At 49.7% G+C, this 24,595-nt stretch overlaps 1 protein-coding gene across 1 annotated transcript; it reads left to right on the top strand.

Annotated features, from left to right (window-relative positions):
- Positions 1-1,100: 1,100 nt before the first annotated feature.
- ELOVL3 (ELOVL fatty acid elongase 3) lies at positions 1,101-23,315 on the top strand. The gene is made up of 5 exons (XM_065551576.1): positions 1,101-1,214; positions 1,262-1,440; positions 12,397-12,528; positions 18,954-19,105; positions 19,657-23,315. Exons 2-5 carry the CDS (start codon positions 1,334-1,336, stop codon positions 20,076-20,078), a joined length of 813 nt encoding a protein of 270 aa, XP_065407648.1. The 5' UTR covers positions 1,101-1,214; positions 1,262-1,333; the 3' UTR covers positions 20,079-23,315.
- The last annotated feature ends 1,280 nt before the right edge of the window (positions 23,316-24,595 follow it).

Below are 24,595 nucleotides of genomic sequence, written 5' to 3'. Positions count from 1 at the left end.
TTAACTGCCTGGTCAGCGGTGCTGACCAGAGCGACTGCGACCCAGTACCTTACATTCTGCAACCCAGTACTGAGTCGCAACCCACAGTTTGAAACCACTGGTCTAGATGCTGGAATGCTGAGCTAGCTTAGCCCCAGTCTGTCTCTGCAACTCACTGACCTTTTGTATAATTGTTTCTACCTCATTCTGCTTCTTGCGTTTGCTGATCTGTCTTTATAGTGGAAAATGGTTCAGTGCTGTGAGCCTTATTTGTGTTGCACCAAGGGGAGGCCACTCTTCTGACAAGTGTGAAGATATGGTCCTTATGCTTGAGAGCATACTCAAAATAGCAAACGTACAACGTATGGGGTTTAGGATGCAGAAAAGGTAAGATGACTGGTGATGTAGTGTGCACATAGTGTTCCAAGAATCATGCTTATGGTCACTGTTTTCAAATATAGGAACTGCCGTACTGATTAGCCCAGAGGTCCATCTGGTCTCTGAGGGTGGCATGGACCAAATGCTTCAGAGTGTGGTGCAAAACAGCCCATAGCAGACAACTGGTCTCTAAGTGCCTATAGGGTAAGTTTCTTCCTAATCCTCATTAATGTGCTATGTATATTGTTTGGATGATACATTGTTGGATCAACCAATGCAAACACTGGAATTAATAGGCCCTCTGAAAGGGAGCCCATGTTTAATAAGACAGTGAGGGTGGCTGGAGAAAGGGCAGCCTGGATCAGAGAGGGTATCAGGTACTGGGTGGGGGAAGCTGATGGCTACCTTCCAGGTGCTGGGGCTTCTGAGGATAAAGGACCTGTACTAGTGTAACTGAAGGGAAATCATCTTTACAGGGCCAAGGACTCTGGCCCCTTTGATTTACACATATATGGGGTCCGGCTCTGCGGGAAGCAAGGCTGAGTGTCTCGGAGCAGCAGAGCCTGGCGCGGCGGCAGATGAAGGACAAGGCTGCAGCCCTTCCCCGGGGCGGAATGGAAGCGGGGTGTCCTGGTGCAGCCGCCTCTCAGTCATGGGGTGGGTGGGTGGGGCCACTCGCGCTGTCCGTCTCCGGGATTGGTTGTCGGCGGCAGGCGGGTCGGGGGCGGAGTCTGAGCGGAATCAATTGGCGGGGCTGGCGGCGGGAACCCGTCACCTGCAGCCTGGCTGCGGCTGGGGGGTCCCAGCTCCGGGCTGCCGCCGGCGGCTCCTCCTCTAACGCCGGCCCGGCACTGACCCATCCGCCCGCCTGCCGGCTCCTGCAGGGCCCGGCCCGACACTGACCTGCCCGCCCGCTCCTGCAGGGCAAGGCCCGGCTCGGCTCGGCCCGGCCCCGAGCCGCCCGCGCCCCTCCAGCATGGAGCTGCTGGGCGCCAACCTGTCCGCGCTGCCCCGCCCGCAGGAGTACGACTTCGAGCGGCACTTCGACGAGCTGCAGGCGATCCAGTGGATGCGGGAGAACTGGTGAGCGCTGGCGGGGCGGCTGGCTAGCTCCGCGGGGGCACCTTGCTGGGGTGGGGATGCCCGAGCTAGGCAGTAACTTGAACTGGAGCCTGCGGTGCAGCACCGGGGACCCGTCTGCTGCACCGAGACTAGCAGCGCTAAAACCGGGGAGCCCCCCCCCCGTACAACCAGCTTGGCGCTGCTGCTGAGAGAAAGGGGCGCCTAGAACCAGCCTGGAGATGCCCCGTAAAGCTGAGGGTGTAACTGCCATTCTGCAGGGCCCGCCTCATGTAAGCAAGGCTGGCAGCTGGACGTGACAGTCACAGGCTCAGATTTTTAATCCACCATTGGACCAATTTACCAAGGGTCTCCTGGTGGATTCTCCATCACTGGAGTGGGTCTTTTCTAAGAGATCTGCTCCTCTAGTTCAAATGGGAATTAATCGGGGAAGTCCTGTAAGAGGCTGGTTATGCAGGGGGGTCAGACTATAAAGCCAGAAAGGACCACTGTGTTAATCTGTGACCCAACTCAGAAGAATGTGCTTCTGTCAATATTTTGGGAAAGAGGAGCTAGATAATAAAATAGGAAACAAAACTATAATCTGGATGAAAGACTGAGCACGTACAAAAGCTAAAGCCATATAGCCTTCCAGGAGGAGATGCAACTTAGTTAATAGAGCAATTGCCTTAAAGTAAAACTAGGTTAACTGCTCTGTTTACTTCAATATGAATTTAGGGTTAAAATTGCTGGTGAAAGTTTAATATTAAACACCTTCATAAACCTATGCTGCTGAGGTCCTTTTGAGAGCCAAGAATTAAATTTATGCTACTGGCTTGAATAGTGAAACCCATTGTACAAGATTAGTCAACAATTGCTAGATTTCATAAAGCATCATTCAATGTGCAATTGTTTTCAGTGTCTCAAAGGAGATGTTAGAGAGCAGCATCTTTATACTCAATTCTTGTTTGAACTCTTTCTTCCCTTGACACAAACATAAATTGTAAAAAGAATGTCTACACTGCAATTTTTAGTACTGAGTTATCTGGCCCGGGCCAGCTGCCAGCCATGCTGTGGGTCTTTTATCCCTGTATAGACATACCCTAAGTAGCACCTTTAGAATAGCAATAATAGTGATAATGACTCAGCCATCTTACCTAGTGTACAGATATTGTTTAATCAAATCTGCATTTCTTGAGTGCAGAAAGATTTTTAGGGTGAAGAGCAGCAGCTTGAAATAAACAGTTACAATAAACTTTAAAGAGCCTGCTGGTACAATCTCTCTGTGTGTGAGGTCCTGAGTTCTGTATGTAGGGGTTTGGCCTTGACCAGGTTTGTCCCCAAGACTGGAACAGGAGGGGCTGCTGTAGGTCAGAATTTAGGGGTGGTATGGTAGAACTGTATTTGGAGAGAAGCTTCCTGCATCATACTTGGACTTCGTTAATGTGATTGCTCTCTGGCTTTTTGAATAGCCTCGCTCAGGTGACGCTGTAGGTAGAACATGTAAAACAATCACTGAAGTCTTGCCTGTTATCTGAGGTGTTATAAAAATTATGGCCCCAGATCTTCTCTAATAAAATGAATCGGGATCTGGGGGCTTTGCCTCAGACACAGGCTGGGTTCAGTGGACATTGCCAATGTTTAGTTTACAGAGCTAGGTGGCCTGCAGGTTTGGAGGTAAGCGATTGCATGGGGTGGTTATGGTATATTGGTATTTCAGAGGACCGGAACAATATGCAGTAGACAATTCTGGGAGATGAGGGCAGTGTGTGGGAGAAAGATGTCGCCTGCTTGGAGCAGCTGCTGATTCCACACAGCACTGTTATACTTCCTGAAAGTGTCCTCTTCCTAAGATTACAAAGTTGTCTGCGTGCTAGGAAACTTCTACTGAGGTGATGTGGCATAGGATAACCTGTATGTCTGACAAGAAAACATGGTGCTATTTTTTTTTCTTGTGCTGAAGGTGTGTCATGAAGTCGTTTTCGTCTCTTTCCTAAGGGAAAATTACTGGTCTAATCTGTAGTTAAAACTCTGGTGCATCAATTGACAAGCACATCCAGCTTGAGGCTGAAAATGAAAACTGCTCTCCTGTCCTTTTCTCGCAGCAGCTGCTGACCAGCAGTGTCACCCCATGCCATGCCTCATGACAGGAAGAGCTGTCTGCTGTTTGCTACTATGCCCCGTGAGGCTATGTGCACAGCCAGAGGAGGAGTTACACCAGGGGTCGGCAACCTTTCAGAAGTAGTGTGCCAAGTCTTCATTTATTCACTCTAATTTAAGGTTTCACGTGCCAGTAATACATTTTAACCTTTTTAGAAGGTCTCTTTCTATAAGTCTATAATATTTACTTTACATACAACAGTAGTTCAGTTATATAAGGTTTTTAAAATGTTTAAGAAGCTTCATTTAAAATTAAATTAAAATGCAGAGCCCTCCGGACCGGTGGCCAGGACTCGCAGTGTTAGTGCCACTGAAAATCAGCTTGCGTGCTGCCTTCAGCACACGTGCCATAGGTTGCCTACCTCTGAGTTACACCATGAAACAGGGAAATCCATTCACTTCTGCGGTTGGAATTTACAGGGAAACTTGAGTAGGTCTAGGAGACCATGCTTCATTTGCACCTTCAGTTCAGTGACCTGCAAATCCACGTACCCAGGATCTTGCCATGTGGGGTGACAGGTTGCAGCTGCATTTGATTCGTCCACACTTGGTATTTCTGGGCTGGCAGCCAATAGGCTTTTCCTGGCCTGCTAAGATTTGCACTGAGCACAAGATTTGTCAGGATTCTAAGCCTCCAAAGACCTGAGGTGGTTTGCGTCCAGGGTTTTGGTTTGGGGTCCAGCTAATTTGACACCAGAACTTAGAACACTTGAGTTGTATTGAACTTCATAAATATTTCTTCTGCATGCTGAGATTACATGACAAATGCCCACAGCACACACCTCTTCATCTTTAAAAATCTCTCCCTGAGCATGGGGTAAAATCTATATGGCTTGCTATTTGGGGATGCTAATTCTAAAAGAATAGACCGCACCCTGTTTCCATTGGGACATCTATTGTGTATTCCTGTTTCCTAGCATGGAAATGTGATGGGTTGAGCGGGGGGGTAGGGGGTGGGGGGGGGGTCAGGTAGTCTCTCTTTATTGGACCAACTTCCCTTGGTGAGAGAGACAAGGTTTGTAGGTTACACAGGCTCTCCTTCAGTTCCTGAGCAACACAGGGTTGGTAACTATCTCTGGAGCAAACTTAACTTGTTTGTTCTTGGCTTAGTGCAGTTAGGAAGGATTTATGCCCTGATTGGGAGAGGCTTAGAGTGAAACTTTCTTGGAGGGGGTATTTCCGCAAAATGCCAGAGCGCTTGATTACTTTGTGGTGAACTGTTGTAAGCATTTGATGGAATGAATGGGCTGGTTGTCGTGGGTGCAGTGACAACATCATTAACACAACGTTAAATTATGAAGCGTGGTTTAGATTTGGAGCAGAATCCTTTGCTTGCTTAGTCCCATGGCAAATATGCTATGGGAGGGGATGAGAGATTCAACTCACAACTAAGTTTATTAATGGAATAGATGGAAGAATTCAAAATGAAACCAAGCATTTTGAAATCAAATTTAAACAGTTATTCACAAAACAATCTAATGCAAAACTCACAACTCCTATTTTAGAGAGTGTCTATTCATCCCTTATCTTAGAGTTTCTTACCAAAGTCCCTTAGGGCAGTGGTTTTCAAACTGCAGGTCACTACCCAGTGCTGGGTCGCAGAATGTAAGGCACTGGGTTGTGGTGGCTCTGGTCAGCACTAGGCCATTAAAAATCCCGTCAGCGGTGTTGCCCAGCTAAGGCAGGCAAGTCCCTACCTGTTCTGACACTGCACTGTGCCCCAAAGCGGTCAGCAGCAGGTCCAGCTCCTAGGCGAGGGGGCCCATGAGGCTCCGTGCACTGACCCCGCTCCAAGCACCGGCTCCACACTCCCATTGGCCGGCTCCCAATGGGAGCTGAGGGGCAGTGCCTGTGGAGGGGGGGCGGTGCTTGCAGGCGAGAGCCGCGCAGAGCTGCTTGCGCACCTCTGCCTAGGAACCGGACCTGCTGCTGGCCGCTTCCGGGGCGCTGCAAGGTCCACTGTGCCAAGGCAGGCAGGAAGCCTGCCTTAGCACCCCTGCTGCACCACTGACCGGGAGCTGCCGCAGGTAAGCCTATGCTCCATCCCCATGTCCCATTCACCTACCCCAGCCCTGAGCCCTCCCCAAACCCAGAGCCCCCTCCTGCATCCCAAAGCCCTTATCCCCATCCCCATCCCAGAGCCTGCACCCCCAGCCTAGAGCCCTGACCCCCTGCAGGAGTGGCGCCAGGGTTTTTGCCGCCCTAGGCGACAGCGCTCCTCCTCTGAGCATTCAGCGGCGGGGGTCCTTCTGCTCCGCGTCTTCGGGGCACTTAGGCGGCAGGTCCCGGAGCAAGTGAAGGACCCACTTCCGAATTTTCGCCGAAGACCCGGAGCGGAAGGACCCCCCCCCCCCCTCCGCCGCTGAATTTCCACCAAGGGCGGCAAAATGCCGCCCCCCAAATCCTGCCCTAGGTGACCGCCTAGGGTTGCCTAGTGGAAGCGCCGGCCCTGACCCCCTTCACCAGCCCAAAGCCCTCACACACACCTTGAACCCCTCAATCCTAACTGCAGCCCTCACCTTGCACCCCAACCTCTGCCCCAGCCCATAGCCCCTCTGCCCCAGCTCCGCTGGGTCACAGGCATCAACAATTTTCTTCAACTGGGTCGCCAGAAAAAGTCTGAAAACCACTGCCTTAGAACCCTCCTTGTGGGGGATGGAGGAAAAGTTAATTCTGTTGCTGGACCTTGAACTTGCTGTTTGCTATTAAAGTTACTCTTGCCTTTAGCAGACCCAAGAGAGCAGGATGGAGAAGAATGGCTTTCTGTTGACAGTCACAGACAGCTCATGCATCTGTTGTGGCCAACCTGTGTAACACCTCTGAGCCCTGGCTTGCTTGCTTGCTTTCCCCACCTGGCAGGTTTTGGCAGGTGCCTCTTTCTTTGGGTTTCTCTTGGGCAAGCTATGCTGCTTCATACCATTGTGCTGATGCCATGCAGTACAGCTGATCTCCGCACCGGGTGAGAAATAGTGGGGGATCCCATGAATCAAATTGGGGTCCTCACTGGTTCAGCAATGATGATCCAATGTCCTCACTGGCATGTTGACACCTGGACTGATCCATCCTTCACCTGTGAACCTGGAGGATTCTGGAGCGAAGCAGAGGCCTTTCGATATTTCTCAAGCAAACCCCTCAGGAGCCCAGGATCTTTCTCATTCTCTAGAGTCCCAGTTCAGCCTGACTTCCAATACACCAAGTTTGTCTAACTTCTGGTTTCAAACTCCTCTTGTTTGCAAGTTGTAATCTCAATAGAGTCCTTGGGTTGGAGCAACAGCCCTCTTCTGTTAATACATATTCAATCTTTTTTTTTTTTTTTTTCCTATACCTTCTCGATCACCTTTCTTTATGTTACTGTGACTCTGTAAGTTTTCATCCACGTATCAATTACAGCTCAAACAGCAACTAGGCCTGCTATGTCCTACCAAGGCACCAATACTACCCCAGTCAGGCCAAAGTTGAGGGTGTTGGCAGTGGCTCATCTGGAGTAGAGAGAGCATCTTTGCCCTGTGAAATTAACACATTCCCTCCTTCCTGGCTTGTAGGAGAGAAATCAATGTAGCTCCTTTCTGGTCATGGCTGTCTAACATGGTATTGTTTTAACTGCTAAGCTGCTGGTTGGGCCAAGTGTGCTGTGCCACATACATCCCCTGGCGCCTGAGATCAGCTTCACACCTCTACACTGTCAGCACTAAGAACTGGAATAGAGTCTAAATTCAGATTTATAAAATGAAAGTGTCTGAGAAGTATTCCTGTGAAGGAGGCTCCTTTCCTGGTGGCTGACTGTGTGTTGGGATTGGCTGATAGTGCTGCTCGGTACCAGGGAAGATGGTCTTGTGGTCAAAACACTGGATTAGGAATTAGGAGGCCAGCTCTGCCTCAGACTTGGTGTGACCAAGAACGTCACTTAATCTGACTCAGTTTCCCATCTCTTAAATGGAGCTAGTAGTACTTCCAGCCTGCCCTTGGTCACTCTTGTCTCACAGGGACAAGGGGTATCTCCTCGGTATGTAGAAAGTCTATAGTACAATGTGTCCCTTATCTCACTTTGGGTCTTCCCAAGCACTTTGGTATTCTATTTATGTACAGCCATTGGGGGCTTCAGTTTCACCAGGCTGCTTAAAATACTGCTTGGTGACGGCTATTATCGTGTTTAGTGTGAGCCGCTTCATGTTGACTGCGACTCTGTGGATGTAACTTGAGCTTCCTGAGGAACTGGAGCATCTTCCTTCTCTTTCGGCCCTGGCACAAGGGTCCCTCTGTTTAAGAGGAAACTTCTGTCCCCTCTTACCTGTCACAGATAAACCGCTTTCTGGGCATCCTTCGTGGAACTCAGCTCCCATGGGACCGAATGCCTGTGGCCTGGGAGGCTGGGTTTGGGTGAGAGGCAGGAGAATTGCTGGGTGAATCTTGGGCCTTAGAGCTGATGTGGGCAACAGTATTGTTTGAACTGCTTCTCAGACCTGTCTTGTTTCAGTAGGGTGGGGAGTGTGTGAAGTCTTCTAGCAAATGAGCACAGCCCCTTGGGAGGGGATTATGTTGACTCATCAGCATACACATCTGTGAGGTTACCAGATTGCCCGCTGCATACAAGAGTCCTCCTTGATATTGAAGACGAAGTTGCACACAAACCACCACCAGAGTGTTCCCCTGGGGCTGCTCAGGCTGATGTGGGTCCAGTGTTCAACTCCATCTGTGCTTTGCAGCCTTCCATGTTGGCAGCACTTGGCAGAAGTTCAGTACATAGATAGGAATGGAAAGGGATGGGTGCAAAGGTCAGCATGCGTCACGCACAACTAGTCAATGCTGGGAGTAGCTGTTTACTTTAGGGGTGTCTCATCAGGGTGGAGGGGGTGTTTTCTGGACTGTTCCATGGAAAGTGGCTGGATATGACCTTAGTCCCACTTGGATTTTCTTCACTGAGTCAGTTGGCCTCTAGGTACAACTGCATTGCAAAAGGAAAAAAAATCTGCAGCAGTAAGTCTGAGCCTGGTCAACTGACTTGGGCCCTGGGGCTCATGCTACAGGGCTAAACATAGAGGATTAGATATTTTTGCTAGGGCTTGATCCTGGCAAGGGGGTGCGTGACAGAGCCCAGCTCCAGCCCAAGGGGATGTCTACGCTGATATTTTTAGCCCTGTAGAATGCGCCAGAGTCAGCTGCCCCAAGCTCTAAAACTCACTGCTGCTGGATATTTTTGCAGTGTCCCCGTACCCTTTGACCCTCCCCTGTTAATGGGGGATTTTGAAGTTTCTTTCTTACTGGGGTGATAGACCTGTTGAGGATGAGCTGGCCAACCTGTCATTTTCCTTGCCTCCCCATTCTCCGGATGTGGTTGGAGCTGCCACCCACCTGCTCCCACCTCTACAGGACAGATGAAAAGTTGAGTAATTTGCCTGAGAGTGGAGCAGTGAGGTTTCCTGTTTGTTCTGTAACTTACTAAATTAGGAGTCTTTCCTAATTTTACATAGCAGGGGCAAGAGTGTAACACACACCTTCCTCTTCCATTTGGCATCATGTGGCATGCCTCTGACAACTGCGATTGCTTAGGCGGAAAAGTAACATCGAAGTATTTAGTGTATTTTCTCGACGCCTTCTAATGAAACTTGGCAGTTGCAGGAGAGGAGTGAGAGCCATGTGACCAGCTCCCTTTTCACTAGCAAATGCCCAGTGGGCCCCACATGACAATTTGGGGGATTTAAACCAGGATCCCAATTCCAGTGGGTTTTATGGTACCGAGGGGTGAGTCATGGCTGGAGTGTAGGGAACGGTGTTCCTGAATTATAGGCTGGATCCCTGGCATCTTGGATATGGAGCTCACGAGAGCAGAAGGTCTTGTCAGAGAACCCTCAGGGTGATAACGAAATGCAGCCATTCAGCCCCTTCTCTTCCATTCACAAGCTGTGAATCACAGAGCCGTTGGCAGCGCTGCAGATCAGTGAAATGTCGACTCCACCCCTGTGATGCCTCTGGCACCAGCTGTCAGTGCCAGTGCTTGCTGGTACACACCCCTGTGCAGGCTCAGCAGGAAGGAAGGGTTAATCCTGTTCTTAATCAGTACCAACAACCCGCTGCCGCCTCTTTAGCAAACACGGATGGAAGCTTAACCCTGGCTGAGCTGGGTTCACTACTACTACTCGGGATGCCTTGGCACTTCCTGGTGCTGGGATCCTTCCCTGCCCGAAGCCTGCCTTTGCAGTGATTTGGGTACAGTTGGGGGGCAGGGGTGGTTTCATGCTGCAGCGCTGCTCTAGTGTGGGCTGGGAGCTTCATTTTCTGCCATGCTGTTTACCTTTAACTTCAGCATGTAGTGCTTGAAGGGAGGTGCTGGCTAGAGCAAAGCCTAGTGCAGGCAAGTGGTGTTCACTAGCAGTACCTGCTGATCTAGGTCTCTCTGTGAAGTTCTGTGGCCTGTTATATGCAGGAGGTCAAGTCATAATGGTCCCTTCTAGCCTTAATCTATTAATCTCTGTTTGGGCGAAGGCAGCGCATCTCTGCCAATACACAACAATCCTGACCTGTAACATGTCCTGCTTTTCTCCCAGCCAGCCTGCTCTGCTCATGCATCTAAGTCTACCTGCTACCCCAGTCCAGGCGTATATTGCCCACTAGGCCACACCCTGAGACCTTCAACCTCTTTGCTGTTAAACTAAGTAGAGTAACTTGGACTAAAGTCTCTGGGGTTGAAAGGCTTGTGCAATAGCCTGAATGTCAATTGATGTACAGATTCTCCTAGGGCATAGGTACCATACATACAGATGCCTGACCTGGGAGTACAGTCCTCACTATAGTAAACTGTGGATCACGTTTCAAGCTATAATTCTACAGTTTCCATGGAGACTTGTTCTGAATGCCTCTCTCCGTCCATCAAATGTCTCTGTAAAACATCTGGCATTTTCAGTCCACGTAGACCAGGCGTCCCTGTGACCACAGTGCGAATTCGAACAATACCGGGGCAAAGAGTAGGGATTCCCTCACGGCAATGCCACTCTTGCCCAGGAATCTGGTAAGCCCATTGCAGTGGGTCCTGGAAGCTAACTAATATGAAGAATGTTAGACTTAGGCTGAATTGGCCTAGGATCAGAGAGAGGAATGTAGACCTTCCCCCTGCATGGTTGAAGAGGGACTCGGTTGCTTTGGTTCTTACCCTAGATGGGGATATGACTTATGGTGGCTGGAGTCAAGTCAGTGGGCTGTGCAGCGCGTGCACATTCTGGTGGTTGTTCTCAAATAAGCCAAATCAGACCCATCAGCTGTTGGGGCTGGGAGGAGGGGCAGCTTCTTAAGGCCAGGGAGAGAAGAGAAGAGGGGCTCTGAAGGGCAACTGTGCTCCCTTGTTTACTCCCCCTAGCAAGAGGTGGGTGTTTAAATCCTAGGTCTTGAACTCAAGGACTTAAGAACAAAGTAACATGGGCAGACTGGGTTGAGTGGCTGCCTTGGGTTCTATCCATCCATTCGGTCTCTTCCACTTCTCTCCAGTGCTTCCCTTCCTTTCCCGGAAAGATCTGCCCCCTTCAGAAATGGAGAAGGCAGCTGGTTGCTGGGACAATCCACTGTTACTCTGTGCCTTACAAAGGGCATTTCCATCTAGCAGCAGAGAAATGGAGCGAATAGGATTTGTTGGTGCCTTTGCTACAGAGAGGACACAGCTGAATGCCTGTGTCCAGGCTGCTGCTCCTACTGCAGAATCCCCAGGCACAAAAGGCTTTATAGGACTATTGGGAGCGGGGAAGATGGGGAGGGATCTCTTACGGTGTGGCTGGAATCTTAGATGTTTGCGAGCTGAGCCTAACTAGATTAGGACTTGGATGGGAGAGCTCCAAGGAACACAGCTGGTGCAGGAAGTGGTATTTGTGACCCGCTAAGCTTTCTTCCTAACACAAACTCATGGCCTAAGATTCTCTGCTACTCTTTGATTGGTGGCGTCAGGCAGGCAACAAGGGCCAGACTCAGACTCCAGCTCGGGTTCTGTTCTGCCACCCTAGGTTCCACTTGCAGGTTCTCTTCACTTCCTGTCCTGTTACGTTACTGTGCGCTGCTGGGGCTGCATTTCAGTGGGGCTGTGAGAGCTGGTATAGGGTTTGTAAATGTCTCTGGGATGAAAGGCTTGTGAAACTCTACTTAGCCATGGAGATAATTCTTTAGGTTTTTTTAAAGATAATTTAATTCTTCAAAAATGTATTCTGATAGCCAGTATAGGGGACTGGATTTTATCCAGCCTGGTGAATTGTCAGGCCTTTTTAAAATCAGACTGCATCATACGAATGGAGTATCAAAAATGGGGTCCCAGATCTGGGAAGCTAAGGCCAGAACACGTCATAGCACGACAGAATGTTGTTTTCAGCCAAGTCTGTTGTGAGGGTCAGCCCCCAGCGCTGCCTGTGTAGAATGCTGTCCCTTTCCTCCATGTACTAAGAAGTGGTACAAAACAAGAAACACTGGCCTCCTCACAAATTACAGTAAATGAGCTAGTCTGTAGATAAATAAAACTGCCCTGTTCTCTCAGCTTGAAATCCTTGCAGCTGAGCCCTCACTTGGGATCTGAAGGGGCAGGGCAGCATTGTGGAAGTCTCCATAATGTGAGAGATCCCCTTTCTTTTCCTTCCCTCACCAAGGGTATTTCTACCGGCTCCACTTATGGCCAAAGCCTGCTCCTCGTGACTACAGCTAGAGGAACACGGATATTTCCAGTACCCATGGGAGTGCAGGGTTCCATTAGATTCCTCCTTGTCCAGGCTAGCGAAGCCCCCACCAGGAGCAAGGGGTAGGTCTGTGCTTTACCACGTGCCAGCCTGTCTGAGAACTCTTCTTCCCCACTCACAGGCGTAAATCTTTCTCGTTCGCCTTGGCTTATGTGCTGCTGATCTTCGGAGGCCAGCATGTCATGAAGCAGCGGAGAGGATACGACCTGCGCAAGCCACTGGTCCTGTGGTCACTCAGCCTGGCCTTGTTCAGGTAAGAATGGTGTCTCTCACTGTATTCTGCTGCTGACGGTTACTGGGCAGCCGTAGAGCTGACCCTGGAGAGAGACATGGAGGCATTTCCTTCTGGGATGCTAACCCAAAAGGGGCAATAGGTTTTTGATAAACTGCTGAACCACAGACAATTTCCCACTCCCAGCCTGGCCACAGGGCTTTAATGTTAGTCCTTATTTTAAAACCTTCCTCCTCTTCTCTCCCACCCCCCCCCACCCCATTTCCTAACCCTGTAGAAGTGATCCCAAAATGAGGGGAAAGGATCCTGTGAAGTCTTTCCCCTCTTCCCCACCCCAAGCCCTCTGGTCTTGAGCCATCCCTGCAAGGCCTCTCTCTGCCTTCCCCACCAACAGCTGCAGTCTCTTCCAGGGACGATCCCTGCCTTTGTCTGTGGCAGGCAGGCAGCAGTGGGGGGAGAGGCAGAGGCACTACTCTGTTGTGGCCTTGGGCAAAACAGAGGGCGCTAACACTCAGCACAGCTCAGCCTGAACTAGAGTAACTGAGCTGCTGCCCCAGATGAGATGAGCCACGTTGGGGTTGACGGCTTCTGTGCTCTTCTGTACGGGTTCTTACCGTGCCCTCGTCACCTCAGAATCTGAAACCATTTGGATCTGTTGACTGTTGTCTTCATCTGAGAGCATTGGCTCTCCTAGGTACCCTGGGCCCAGGTGCTGGAGCATCTTGAAGATAAGGGGGGGGAGGGGGAGAGAGCTCAGTGGTTTGAGCATTGGTCTGCTAAACCCAGAGTTGTGAGTTCAATCCTTGTGGGGGCCACTTAGGGATCTGGGGCAAAATCAGTACTTGGTCCTGCTAGTGAAGGCAGGGTGCTGGACTCAATGACCTTGCAAGGTCCCTTCCAGTTCTAGGAGATAGGATATCTCCTTTAATTTAATTTAAATTTTTTTTAGTTTAAAAAAGACTGATCTTGAACTTGACTGCTCAATCCACTCCCTGAGCATTTCCCTTAGAGTTTGGGTGGGCAGAGTAGCAGGCCTATCCCTACTCTAGATGTCTGGCTGGCCATGACCATGAGCCAAGGCAAAGATCAGCCTCTGCTGTGCAGGGCCCAGCTAGCCTGGTCTTGAGGTGCAGGATTCTGAAAACTGAAGGGTGAACAGAGAAGTGCATGATCCCTGCCTTGCTCTTTGAGCTGAGACCCTCTGAATCCAGAGGAGAACATGAAAGGGATTGACAGCTCCTCTCTGGCCATTGGCACAAGCTGGCTGAATGTGTCAGTATGTACAGGCCTCGCCATTCCTTGTTATCTTTACTGCACTTGTGAGGTGCTCAGGGAAACTTTCCAGTGTGGAAAATTTGCTACTTGTTTTTGCAGTGGTGAGGATAAAAGCTGAATAGCAAAACAACAAGGATGAGATGGTTTATGTTAAACACAGATTTCTTTTGTGAACAGGTATTATTTTTTCAAGTTTCATCAACACACATGTCATAAAAGTGAGAGTAATCTTGCATCTAAGGTCTCCGTGTAAAAGATTCAGTTCTTTGTCTTTAAGCAGCCCTATAAACTGTCCATAAACATACTGTGCTGGCAACTCTGGCTTCCTGCGGGGACTCTGATAGGAGTCTGCCGAGAATGACTCAACCATAGCTTTGCTCTGTAATTTAGAGCAGAGCCAAGCCAACATCCTTCAGTTTTCTCACCCTCCTCTCAGCACCTGTTTACTGCAGCTCCAGCTGGTTGGGCAGAGTGAGACGATCATCCTCACAAGGTTAATTGGTGTAAGATGCTGAAGTATGAGGGGGATGAAGCTGGCTGGGAGTGATGCTGGATTCTGACTGGCTTGCGTGGCCCACATAAGGGTGGAAGGGGGTAGGGGAAGATGTGGGAAGCTAGAATGACACCTTGCTATGCAGTGTCCTGGGACATGCAAGCTCTGGCACTGATAGTGCATGCACAACCATTGTGAAGCCATATCCCCGCTTTAATGACTGACAGCTTTGGGTAGCCAGCCCACAAATTTAAGGGGTGCTTCTTGGCCTGCATGAGCATCTCTTTCAAAGTACTTGAAGCCGAAGGTGGGGCAGGGAGCGCATATTCTTCACTTCTCTTGTTGTCTTGGTTTCCCAGGAGCCATTGCCTGGCATCAGGTACGCAGAAAGCCTTGCGTTTGTATACACTGGGTTGCTGTGATACAGTCCTCAGCTTTTTATCTCTTGTGTGGCATTTTATTGGTGGTGTCATTCTGACAAGGCAGTTCTAGGTGGAAAAACCACAACTGCTTATACCAGCTCAGACTGCTTTCAGCCTGATATTAGTCATCACACCAGTGGTATTCAGAAGCTCTCCTACTCAGCCATGCAGTTATGGCTCCAATGCTTTGTGTACATTAGCCTTTTCCTGAAAAACTCACAAGTGGCTCAGCTCTTGGGAGGATTGCCATAGTTTGGGTGGGTGCTGGCAAGACAGGAGCTGCCTGGAACTTTTTGGCTGAATAGTTTATTTGTTGAAAAATGCAGTTTTGGGGCAAGTGAAATTATTTGCGAATTTGGATCAAATTCAGGAAATAGCACAGAATGAATAAAAGAAATTTCTAAGTCAAAATGGTTTGTTCTAACACATTTTGAAATGAAAGGCTTTGACTTTGTTTCATTTTGAAATGTAGCTAGATTTGTTTCAAAACTTTAGATGGGTAAAAACCACCCTAAATAAATGAGAATGTCCAGGTTGAACAAAATGTTTCATTTGACTGGAAATAATTTTTTTTTTCATTTTCATTTTGCAAGCAAGAACAAAAATGCCAGGGGGATTTTTTTTTCGGTTTTACTTTTTTGGTTCGGCCACTGAACCAAAAAATCCATTATTCGCGCAGCTCTAGTGAAAGCCTCCTCTAAACTTCAGTTTCTAAAATGGTGCTGAATGCAATTAATCTGCACTTGCAGCTAAACCATGTTCAGGACTTGCTTAGCTGTCCCTGTCAACAACACAGAGCTTGTCTAAGCTACAGAAGAAGTGGGGAAAAACTACTATGTTTAAATACATTTGTCAACCTCTTGATTTCTTGCTGTGTGGAGGAGAGGGGAACCATGGGTTAGCCTAGGAATCTACCGGGGTTAAAACATGGCTCCTTATTATCTTCTCTGGTTAGTATTTCTAGCATGTAGCAGACCTTGAAGTCTGTGGTGATCACTTTCCAGACCCAAACAAGTGTTGATTCCTGCCAGCAGTGCAGAGCCTATGTAGCTGTTAAATGGATTTTTGAGATCCCAGCTGAGGTTTGCCCTCCAGCACAAGCTCTTAGGTCACTTCTCAATTTGTAAACTGAGCCAGCCATCTAGCGCTAGTGACATCAATTTCCAGTCATATCAGAACCACACATCACATAGCTCTCTGTGTCATGTGTCCATGGATTTCTGCAGTGTGTCTTATGGACGCTAGGAACGGGGTTAGGCAGCAAACCTTTAGAATGGCATTTGTGCATGTTGATTGTAGGGGCTGAGATGAGTGAGTTGAGTTAGTGGCTCTTTGCCTAATTCAGACTTTCTGTTATGCTTAAGATGTGTAGTGGTTTTTGTATCCTCTGCTCATTTGAGGCCCGGGCCTGACCCGACTTGCTGAAACTCCAGTTAAGAGACGAGAAGAGACTGGAATATCCGAGCGTGTCGTAGTTCACTGTTGAGGTGCCCTGGAAGAACTTGGAGTAGGACTTCATAATGAAGTAGGATCTTCATTAATGATCTGGAGGATGGTGTGGACTGCACGCTCAGCAAGTTTGCAGATAACACTAAACTGGGAGGAGTGGTAGATACGCTGGAGGGTAGGGATAGGATACAGAGGGACCTAGACAAATTAGAGGATTGGGCCAAAAGAAACCTGATGAGGTTCAACAAGGACAAGTGCAGAGTCCTGCACTTAGGACAGAAGAATCCCATGCACTGTTACAGACTAGGGACTGAATGGCTAGGAAGCAGTTCTGCAGAAAAGGACCTAGGGGTTACAGTGGATGAGAAGCTGGATATGAGTCAACAGTGTGCCCTTGTTGCCAAGAAGGCTAACGGCATTTTGGGCTGCATAAGTAGGGGCATTGCCAGCAGATCGAGGGGCATAATCATTCCCCTCTATTCGACATTGGTGAGGCCTCATCTGGAGTACTGTGTCCAGTTTTGGGCCCCACACTACAAGAAGGCTGTGGAAAAATTGGAGAGAGTCCAGCGGAGGGCAACAAAAATGATTAGGGGGCTGGAGCACATGACTTATGAGGAGAGGCTGAGGGAACTGGGATTGTTTAGTCTGCAGAAGAGAAGAATGAGGGAGGATTTGATAGCTGCTTTCAACTACCTGAAAGGGGGTTCCAAAGAGGATGGATCTAGACTAGGTGTCAGCAACGTTCGGCACGCAGCTCGCCAGGGTAAGCACCCTAGCAGGCCGGGCCAGTTTATTTACCTGCTGACACCGCAGGTTCGGCCGATCGTGGCCCCCACTGGCTGCGGTTCGCCGTCCCGGGCCAATGGGGGCGGCGGGAAGCTGCGGCCAGCACATCCCTCAGCCCACGCTGCTTCCCACTGCCCCCATTGGCTCAGGACGGCGAGCCACGGCGAGTGGGGGCTGCAATCAGCCAAGCCTGCAACGTCAGCAGGTAAATAAACTGGCCCGGCCCTCCAGGGTGCTTACCCTGGCGAGCCGGGTGCCGAACGTTGCCGACCCCTGATCTAGACTGTTCTTAGTGGTACCAGATGACAGAACAAGGAGTAATGGTCTCAAGCTGCAGTTGGGTAGGTCTAGGTTGGTGTAATCGGTCCTAGCTGGGGCTCGACCCTTCCGGGCAGGAGGGGAGCCACACCGATTCACTACTGGGGGGAACAAGCAGTCAGTTAGTCCCGAAGCTCCGGCTCTCTGGTGCAGGGTGGAGCAAAGCCGACAGTTAGCTCAGGGCTCAGGCCCTCGGTTGCAGGGGACTGAGCGAGTAAATAGTTCAGAGCCCAGGCCCTGGATTAGGGCGGGGCAAACACAGTTTAGCTCAGGCCCTTGTTGGCAGGGGCTGAGCGAATAAGCAGTTCAGGAGCCCAGGCCCTGGATCAGGGCGGGGCAAACACAGCTAAGCTCAGGCCCTTGTTTGCAGGGGGCTGAGCGAGCAAGCAGTTCAGGTATGGCACGCCTAGGCTTTCTGTAGCCGAGCGTTGGATGAGGGGGAAGCCTGCCACCCGTGAGCGGGGGTGGCAGGGGGGAACGCAGGCCCACCCACTCCACTGCGTTCCAGCCCGGGGCCCTAGCAGCGGTTACTGCCGCTGCTGGTCAGTGGGGTATCCAGACCGCAACACACTGACATTGGCTCACACTCGGTTGCAGCCGGACCGGGGTCGGCTACCCCCGGGCTACTTCCATGATCCCCCTCAAAGCCTACCTCGTTTGTCGCGCCGGGCTCGGGCCAGTCCATCTGCATGGGCTCCTCTCGGCCAGGGCTCGGTGGCAGGTCCGGTAGCTCTGCCGGGAAGTCAGGCCAACGGTCCTCGGGCGGCTCCTCTGGGTAGCAGCAGGGGCGGAGGGGTTCGGGTGCAGTCTCACCCTCAGGGTTGGTGGGGTGGTGTTCCCAGGGATTCTCCCAGTGACGGGAGCGGACGGGCTCCAGCGGCTCCTCCTTGTAGCGTGCCCGGGGTAGCTCAGGCCAGCTAGGGTCCAGGCCTCGGTCTTCGGCAGTCTCATTGCCGGGAGCTCCCGGCCGCACGTCTGCTCCCTGTGGTGACTGGCCGCCGACTGAGCTCTGGCGGCCGGCCTTTATACTTCCTGTCCCGCCCCTTGACTTCTGGGGGGCGGGGACAGGCGGCGGTGGCTCCACCCACTCGGGTGCCTGCACGTTGGCTCCCTCTTCTGGGCAGGAGGGGAGCCACACCAACTCACTACAGTTGTATATTAGGAAAAACGTCTTCACTAGGAGAGTGGTGAAGCACTGGAATCGGTTACCTAGGGAGGTGGTGGAATCTCCTTCCTTAGAGGTTTTTAAGGTCAGGCTTGACAACGCCCTGGCTGGGATGATTTAGTTGGGAATTGGTCCTGCTTTGAGCAGGGGGTTGGACTAGATGACCTCCTGAGGTCCCTTCCAACCCTGATATTCTATGACTTGGGCAGGAGGTGCTGTAGGTTCAGGACTGAAATGTGTTGGCAGAGCTGCCTGGGGACTTGTGGCTGGCTGGATGGCTGCCCCTATCTGAGTAGGGTCAAGTAGTTCTGCTAGTGAGCCAAGGTATTCAAATCTGTGCTTCCCAAGACAAGGAGGAGCAATAACTGGAGTAAATACAGTTTCAGTTGCCCTGCAGGGCAGGAGACTGATTACTTGGGCTTCCTACTTCTCCTGCGGAGGGGATGGAGTTGCCAGAGTTTCTGTGGGGGGAGAAGTCAGCCTTCCTTGTGTGATTTTTGTCATGTCCCATGATGCTCATATGGCTCTCTTGCAGTATCATCGGCACCCTGAGGACATGGGGTTACATGGGATTCGTCCTCTCCACCAGTGGATTTAAGCAATCTGTATGTGATCCAGGCTTCTATAATGGCCCTGTCAGCAAGTTCTGGGCATATATGTTTGTCCTAAGCAAAGTACCAGAATTGGGTGAGTATAAAACCTCCTTTGCTTTATCTGATGTGGTTATAAACTCTTCCCTTGTTACTGGCAGACTCTCTAAAGGGCTCCATCCTCCACAGGAGGGGCTGACTCAGCCAGCATAAGCTGTCTCCCTTGTTCTGACCCACTGCACTCAATGCAGACAGTGTAGCACCATCCTGTGACCTCCCAGGTAACCTCAGTCTAGCTCAGTCCCCCCAGCATGGTCACTTACACAGGAAGGAGGACTTCGGGATAAGACACAGAACTGGCAATTAGGGTTCAAATCCAGGCCCTGCCACTAACTTTTTGCCTGGAGGGAGAAGGGGGTAAACATCAGTACCATAAGGTGTATGGTGTTACTTCTCTCAGTGCAGCATTGTATGTTTGGTGGAGGGAGGGGCTGTCCCCTTGGAGCATGGAAATAATCTGGGCTGAATAAAAGTTTTGGTTGGGTCGAGTGAGGTGATGGATTTAGTGCAATGGTTTATCTCTTCACTGCAGCCTGAAAACACATCAGCTGCTTTGCCTTATCTGACCAGTGATGTCTGTCTCCCAAGGTGACACAGTGTTCATCGTTCTCCGGAAGCAACGGCTCATCTTCCTGCACTGGTACCACCATGTCACGGTGCTGCTCTACACCTGGTACGCCTATAAGGACATGGTAGCCGGTGGCGGCTGGTTCATGACCATGAATTACAGTGTCCACGCCTTCATGTACTCCTACTACACAGTGCGGGCGGCAGGCTTGAGGGTGCCACGCCCATTTGCCATGGTGATTACCTTTACCCAGATCCTGCAGATGGTGATGGGCACAGCAGTGAGCATCATGGCATACTCCTGGATGCAGGATGGCATCTGCTCCACCTCCTGGGAACAGATCTTCTGGTCGTCCATAATGTATCTCAGCTACCTAGTGCTCTTCTGCCACTTCTTCCATGAGGCGTACCTTAAGGGGAGGGGCAAAACAAAAGGGGACTAAAACTGGGGGAGGGGTGCAGCTGGGGGTTGCTGGGACTCTTACTCCCTAGGCTGTTGGTGCTCTGGCACGTTACAGGCCTGGTGTGGTGATGATGATGGGGGGGGGGGGGGGTGGAGGAGGAGAAACTGCTTGCTACCAGAACTTCATCTGTTGGACCTATGAAGAGGAATTGGTATCTGCCTCAGAGGGGGCTTCTCCCTGGGCCTTCCAGCCAAAGGCTGAGTGCTGTTCCTTCTGCAGTCTTTAGAGGGATGGGGCAAGAGAACTGGAGAGGCTGTGAATGCCAGAGAGAGGGTTCGGAGTGTCAAGAACCCATCACTGAATTTCAGGTTCTGCCTTTTCTGTCCCGCAAACCTGTCTCTCCCCTATCCCCCAGGGTTGTGTTGTGCGTCTCTGGCACAGATCTAATCTTCCCTTCGGTTCTTAAAGGCCAAACTTCCCTAAGGGTGAGGAGTGTCTGCTCCCTGGCATGAGCTTCACACACAAGGGAGGGTTGCGTGCCTGTTGCACAATGGCTGGCCATGCCAGTTCTGCAGGAGAGGGTTGGGAGCCAAGATTGGATGCTATTGCCAGCTAGAGGGAGACCCTTGAATTCAACAACTCGCTGGGCCAGGGGGTGGGACAGGAAATGGCAATGGTGGCTACATTGAATGGGAAAACACCCTAGTTTTCTTAAGTACCTAAATCTTTCTCCTGCAAGGAACTGGTGGGGGGAGGAGGGAAGGTGCCAGTAACAACTGGGAAGCCTTGGTTGTCCTGATTGGCTTAGAGTCCAGGGGGCTTGAACTAAGGGGTTGAAAGTTCACAGGTACTGACCTTATATTAAGGGTTCTCCTGCTCCCCCAAGCTAGCTGGCTTGACTTGGCATTTCATTTTTCTCTTGGATGACAAGAATTCTCCTCTTTTCTGGGTTATAACTGTGAACACCCCCTGGGGAAGAGGGGAAAGGGACAGTCCCCAGTACATATCTAGATTGCCTAGCTGGGGCAGAATGAAGATCCTCCCGAACCTCCCATGTGCTAATTGCAGGAGATGAAAAGCCCTGGCACCTGCTGCTAAAAGCCAGAGCTCTAAGTAACTAGTTCAAAAATTGATCTCACCCCAGTGATGGTCTCACTTAACTCCTCATGACACTCACTTTGGTATGAACGTGCGTGCCTGGGCTGCTGGCCTAGATGTTCCCCATCTGATATCCTGCCACTTGTAATTACCTCAACTTTTAATAGTGGATGGGCAAAGACGGTGTTTAAATCTGGCTTTGTGATCCTGGAGCCGAAATACTAATGCCCGTCATGAGACTGGAGGGGTCGTCCCCAAGCTGGACCTTGGAGTTAACATATACTGGCTGCACTTTAAAAACCTGCTTTCCCCATTGTGAGTTCAGGGAACTGCTCTGATTGGCATACTGGTAGAGCTGCTAATCTCAGTAGGCCAGTTTAAAGCTCCTGATGCTTTATTAATTGAGGTCTGTGTGCAGGACTGGAGGCTGGGTACCAGCCCCACTTCTAACAGATTCCCTCTGTGGCCTTGGGCAAATCATTTCACCATGTTGTGCCTCAGTTTCCCCACCTGTAAAATGGGGGATGATCCTGACCTACCTCCCATGGGGTTTGAGGCTTACTGTCTGTAAAGTGTTCTGAAGACTAACATTGTGCAAAGACTTGTCACTGTGTAATGCGGCCCCGCCCCCTGCTTTCATCGCAGGAATTGCCTCTTCTAGTCAAAGCACCTGTCAGTTTCAGGCAGCTGTGCCGCTGGAGGAGGCTGAAGCCCTGATCACTAACTCCCAGGGGACACCAAGCCCAAAGCTTCTTTATGTTGTAAACAGTTGGAGGCAAGAGTGTTTCCTCCTAAAATCAAGCTGGGAGAAGCCCATCCCTTCGTGGCATGCTGTGACTTGTAACTGAGGATAACCAACGTCCTCTTCCTTGAACAGGAAAATAAAGGGTAAGAGTCCCTGGAGAAACAGCAATGAGTGTTAATGAAGCCAGGAATCTTTGGAGTCCAGGTTCCCTTGCTAAGGCACTGACTGACAGCACTCTAGTAGCGTGTTTAATCAGGCATACGGATTCTCCGGGTTTAAACTGCTCTTTCTACGTCAATTAAATCAATTTACGCTTCCTCAGCTGTTCCGCTGCTGACTTCCACTGCACCTCGACATATGGCCTCTTTCAGATTCCCTGGCTGGATGGCAATTCTGGAAGAGAATTCACCCCTTACTGGAGGGTGCTGAGTATCAGGGGGTGCTGAGCGGTTCCCACTGCAGTGATCTCTGCATGGGGCAAGCCTGCTCCAGAAACTCCTCCCGTTGGGACTTGCATCATAACACTGCAATAGGGCTTTGGTGATGCTAGCTTTAACAGCCATACATTTATTATAACTAGCAAGCAGGGCCCAGCTTACTCTACAGCATCAAAACTTGCTGCAGTCTTTCCAGAATTATGCAGCCAAATCGAAACTTTCATTTTTAAGTTTCTGGGTGTTAGTTATGAAGAAAACATTAATCTGAACTGAATGTAAAGTGATGTGGTACTGTCTGCCTCCGGCTACAGCCACCCTAAGCAATAGCTCTGAGTTAACACCTTATTTAGCTCGAATGGATGTACACTCTGAAATCTAATGACAGCAGTTTAAATGTCCATTGGTCAGCACTGTGACAGTTAATCTGGAAAAAACTTCCCGCTAAACTGCTTGTTCTGCAATCCCAAACTACCTTCCCTCCAGTTTCATCCGTGTCAGTTTCCTCTTGACAATTGCTAAGTGGAGTCCTACATCATTCCGGAGCTCTGCAGCACAGGGCAAAGTGGGTGGCAGTGTAGAATTAAATAAGGAACACTATGCTGATTGTATTATTCCTATTTATATTAAATAACCTCAGTTAATTTACCAGATACTGCTTCCACACCATCCCTGCCCCCGGAGTTCTGCAGAATCCATCTCTAGCTTGCTGCAGTGTTACGTGGGGCCTTGTAGAAGTGCTGAGCACCTATGACTCCCCTCAGCTTCAGTGAGATTTGCAGGTATACCCATCCCCCAAGGCCAGGGCAAGCTGTAGAAAGGTTGGGAAGAAGCTGTCTGGGTGTTGCTGGGTGTTTGTCCTGCTTGTTACAAGACTTGCAAAGCAGCCAACAGCGAAGAAATGTGTCTGAACTAGATCTGCAAATCCACTCCAACTGCTTCTGAAATGGTTACTATGTGATCTGTGAATTTGGTTAATAAAGTGTATGGTTTTTATCACTCTCCTTTGTATCTGGCCTATGTTCTGAATTAGTAAAAAAAAAAAAAAAAGCTAAGCATGACTTCCCCTTTACAGCCCTGACTCCTCGTGAGGAAGAACTAGCCTGGATGTGGGCTAGCTACTGAACAGAGGCAACTGCAACTTCACTTGCTGGAGGATTCTCTGCACCTTGAAGCCTTTAACTCATGATTTGAGGACTTCAGCAGCTCAGATGTAGGTTAGGGGTTTGTTACAGGAGTGGGTGGGTGAGATTCTGTGGCTTGCACTGTGCAGGAGGTCAGAGTAGACTATCATAATGGTCCCTTCTGACCTTAAAGTCTGACTCTATGTGCTTATTTATATTTTTATCCAGCAACTTTTTCACTAAACTCTTGTAAAGCATCTGGTCCTGTTTTGTACTTTACACACTATCTAACTAAGGGTCATCTTACTCCATAAAGTAGGTTTGAGGAGAAGCAGAAAACAGTTTGGTAGTTGTGGAATAAACAAAAAACAGTTAAACCGTAATTATTTCTTGCTCAGTTAAGCAACTAAGAGCTTGCTCAAACCTTGTGAAAGGCCACAAATCACTGAGCTGTAATGCACCCATTTGCCCCAAAAGTTGAGTTCTCTTCATACTGCTCATCAAACTGGTGTTTTGTTTTGTTTGTTTGTTTTTAAACGCCCTACTGTTCTTGCTTGCCTAGTTCCTCCCCCACCCCCACAGCCAGGGAATCCAGTTCGTGAAATCAACAAGTATTCAGTAAAGACAAATGCAAAGTACTGCACTTAAGGAGAAGAAAAATCAAATGCACAACTACACAATGGGAAACAACTCATGTATTGCTCAGAAGGAGCTGGGGCTTATAGTGGATCAGAATTGAATGAGAGTCATCAATGTGATGCAGTTGCGAAAAAGGCTGTATAATTCTGGGGTATATTTAACAGAAGTATTGTATATAAGACAAGAGGTAATTATGGGCCAAATCAACTTGGAGAATGAATTTAAGCAGAAAACTGAATGATTATTGGAAATCATCTAAGAACACTAGTAGATGTCACAAGTGAGGGAAAAGTCTGTATTTGAATAAATAAGTGAGCTGGTTTAGAAGGGAAGTGAAGGCAGATATATAGTAGTAATGAAGATAAATTAGGAATGGTAGAAAATTGGTAAGGGAAGCAAAGAGCTGCAAGGGGAAATCTCTATGGCCAGCAGAGGGAAGGACCAAAAGGAATCCTGACAATGATATTGGTCCGTTATTAGATGGGAATGGTGGAATTTTAAATAATAATGCAGAAA

Source organism: Chrysemys picta, chromosome 7 (genome assembly GCF_011386835.1).
Source record: "Chrysemys picta bellii isolate R12L10 chromosome 7, ASM1138683v2, whole genome shotgun sequence".
NCBI classification, from domain to species: domain Eukaryota; kingdom Metazoa; phylum Chordata; order Testudines; family Emydidae; genus Chrysemys; species Chrysemys picta.
Note: the sequence above shows the minus strand (reverse complement) of the source record. Positions and strands in the feature narration are given on the sequence as shown.

Coding starts and splice junctions, on each gene's coding strand:
- ELOVL3 (XM_065551576.1), top strand. CDS start 1,334: ATGGAGCTGCTGGGCGCCAACCTGTCCGCGCTGCCCCGCCCGCAGGAG. Junction 1,441..12,396: donor CAGTGGATGCGGGAGAACTG/GTGAGCGCTGGC, acceptor CCCCACTCACAG/GCGTAAATCTTTCTCGTTCG. Junction 19,106..19,656: donor AAGCAAAGTACCAGAATTGG/GTGAGTATAAAA, acceptor CTGTCTCCCAAG/GTGACACAGTGTTCATCGTT.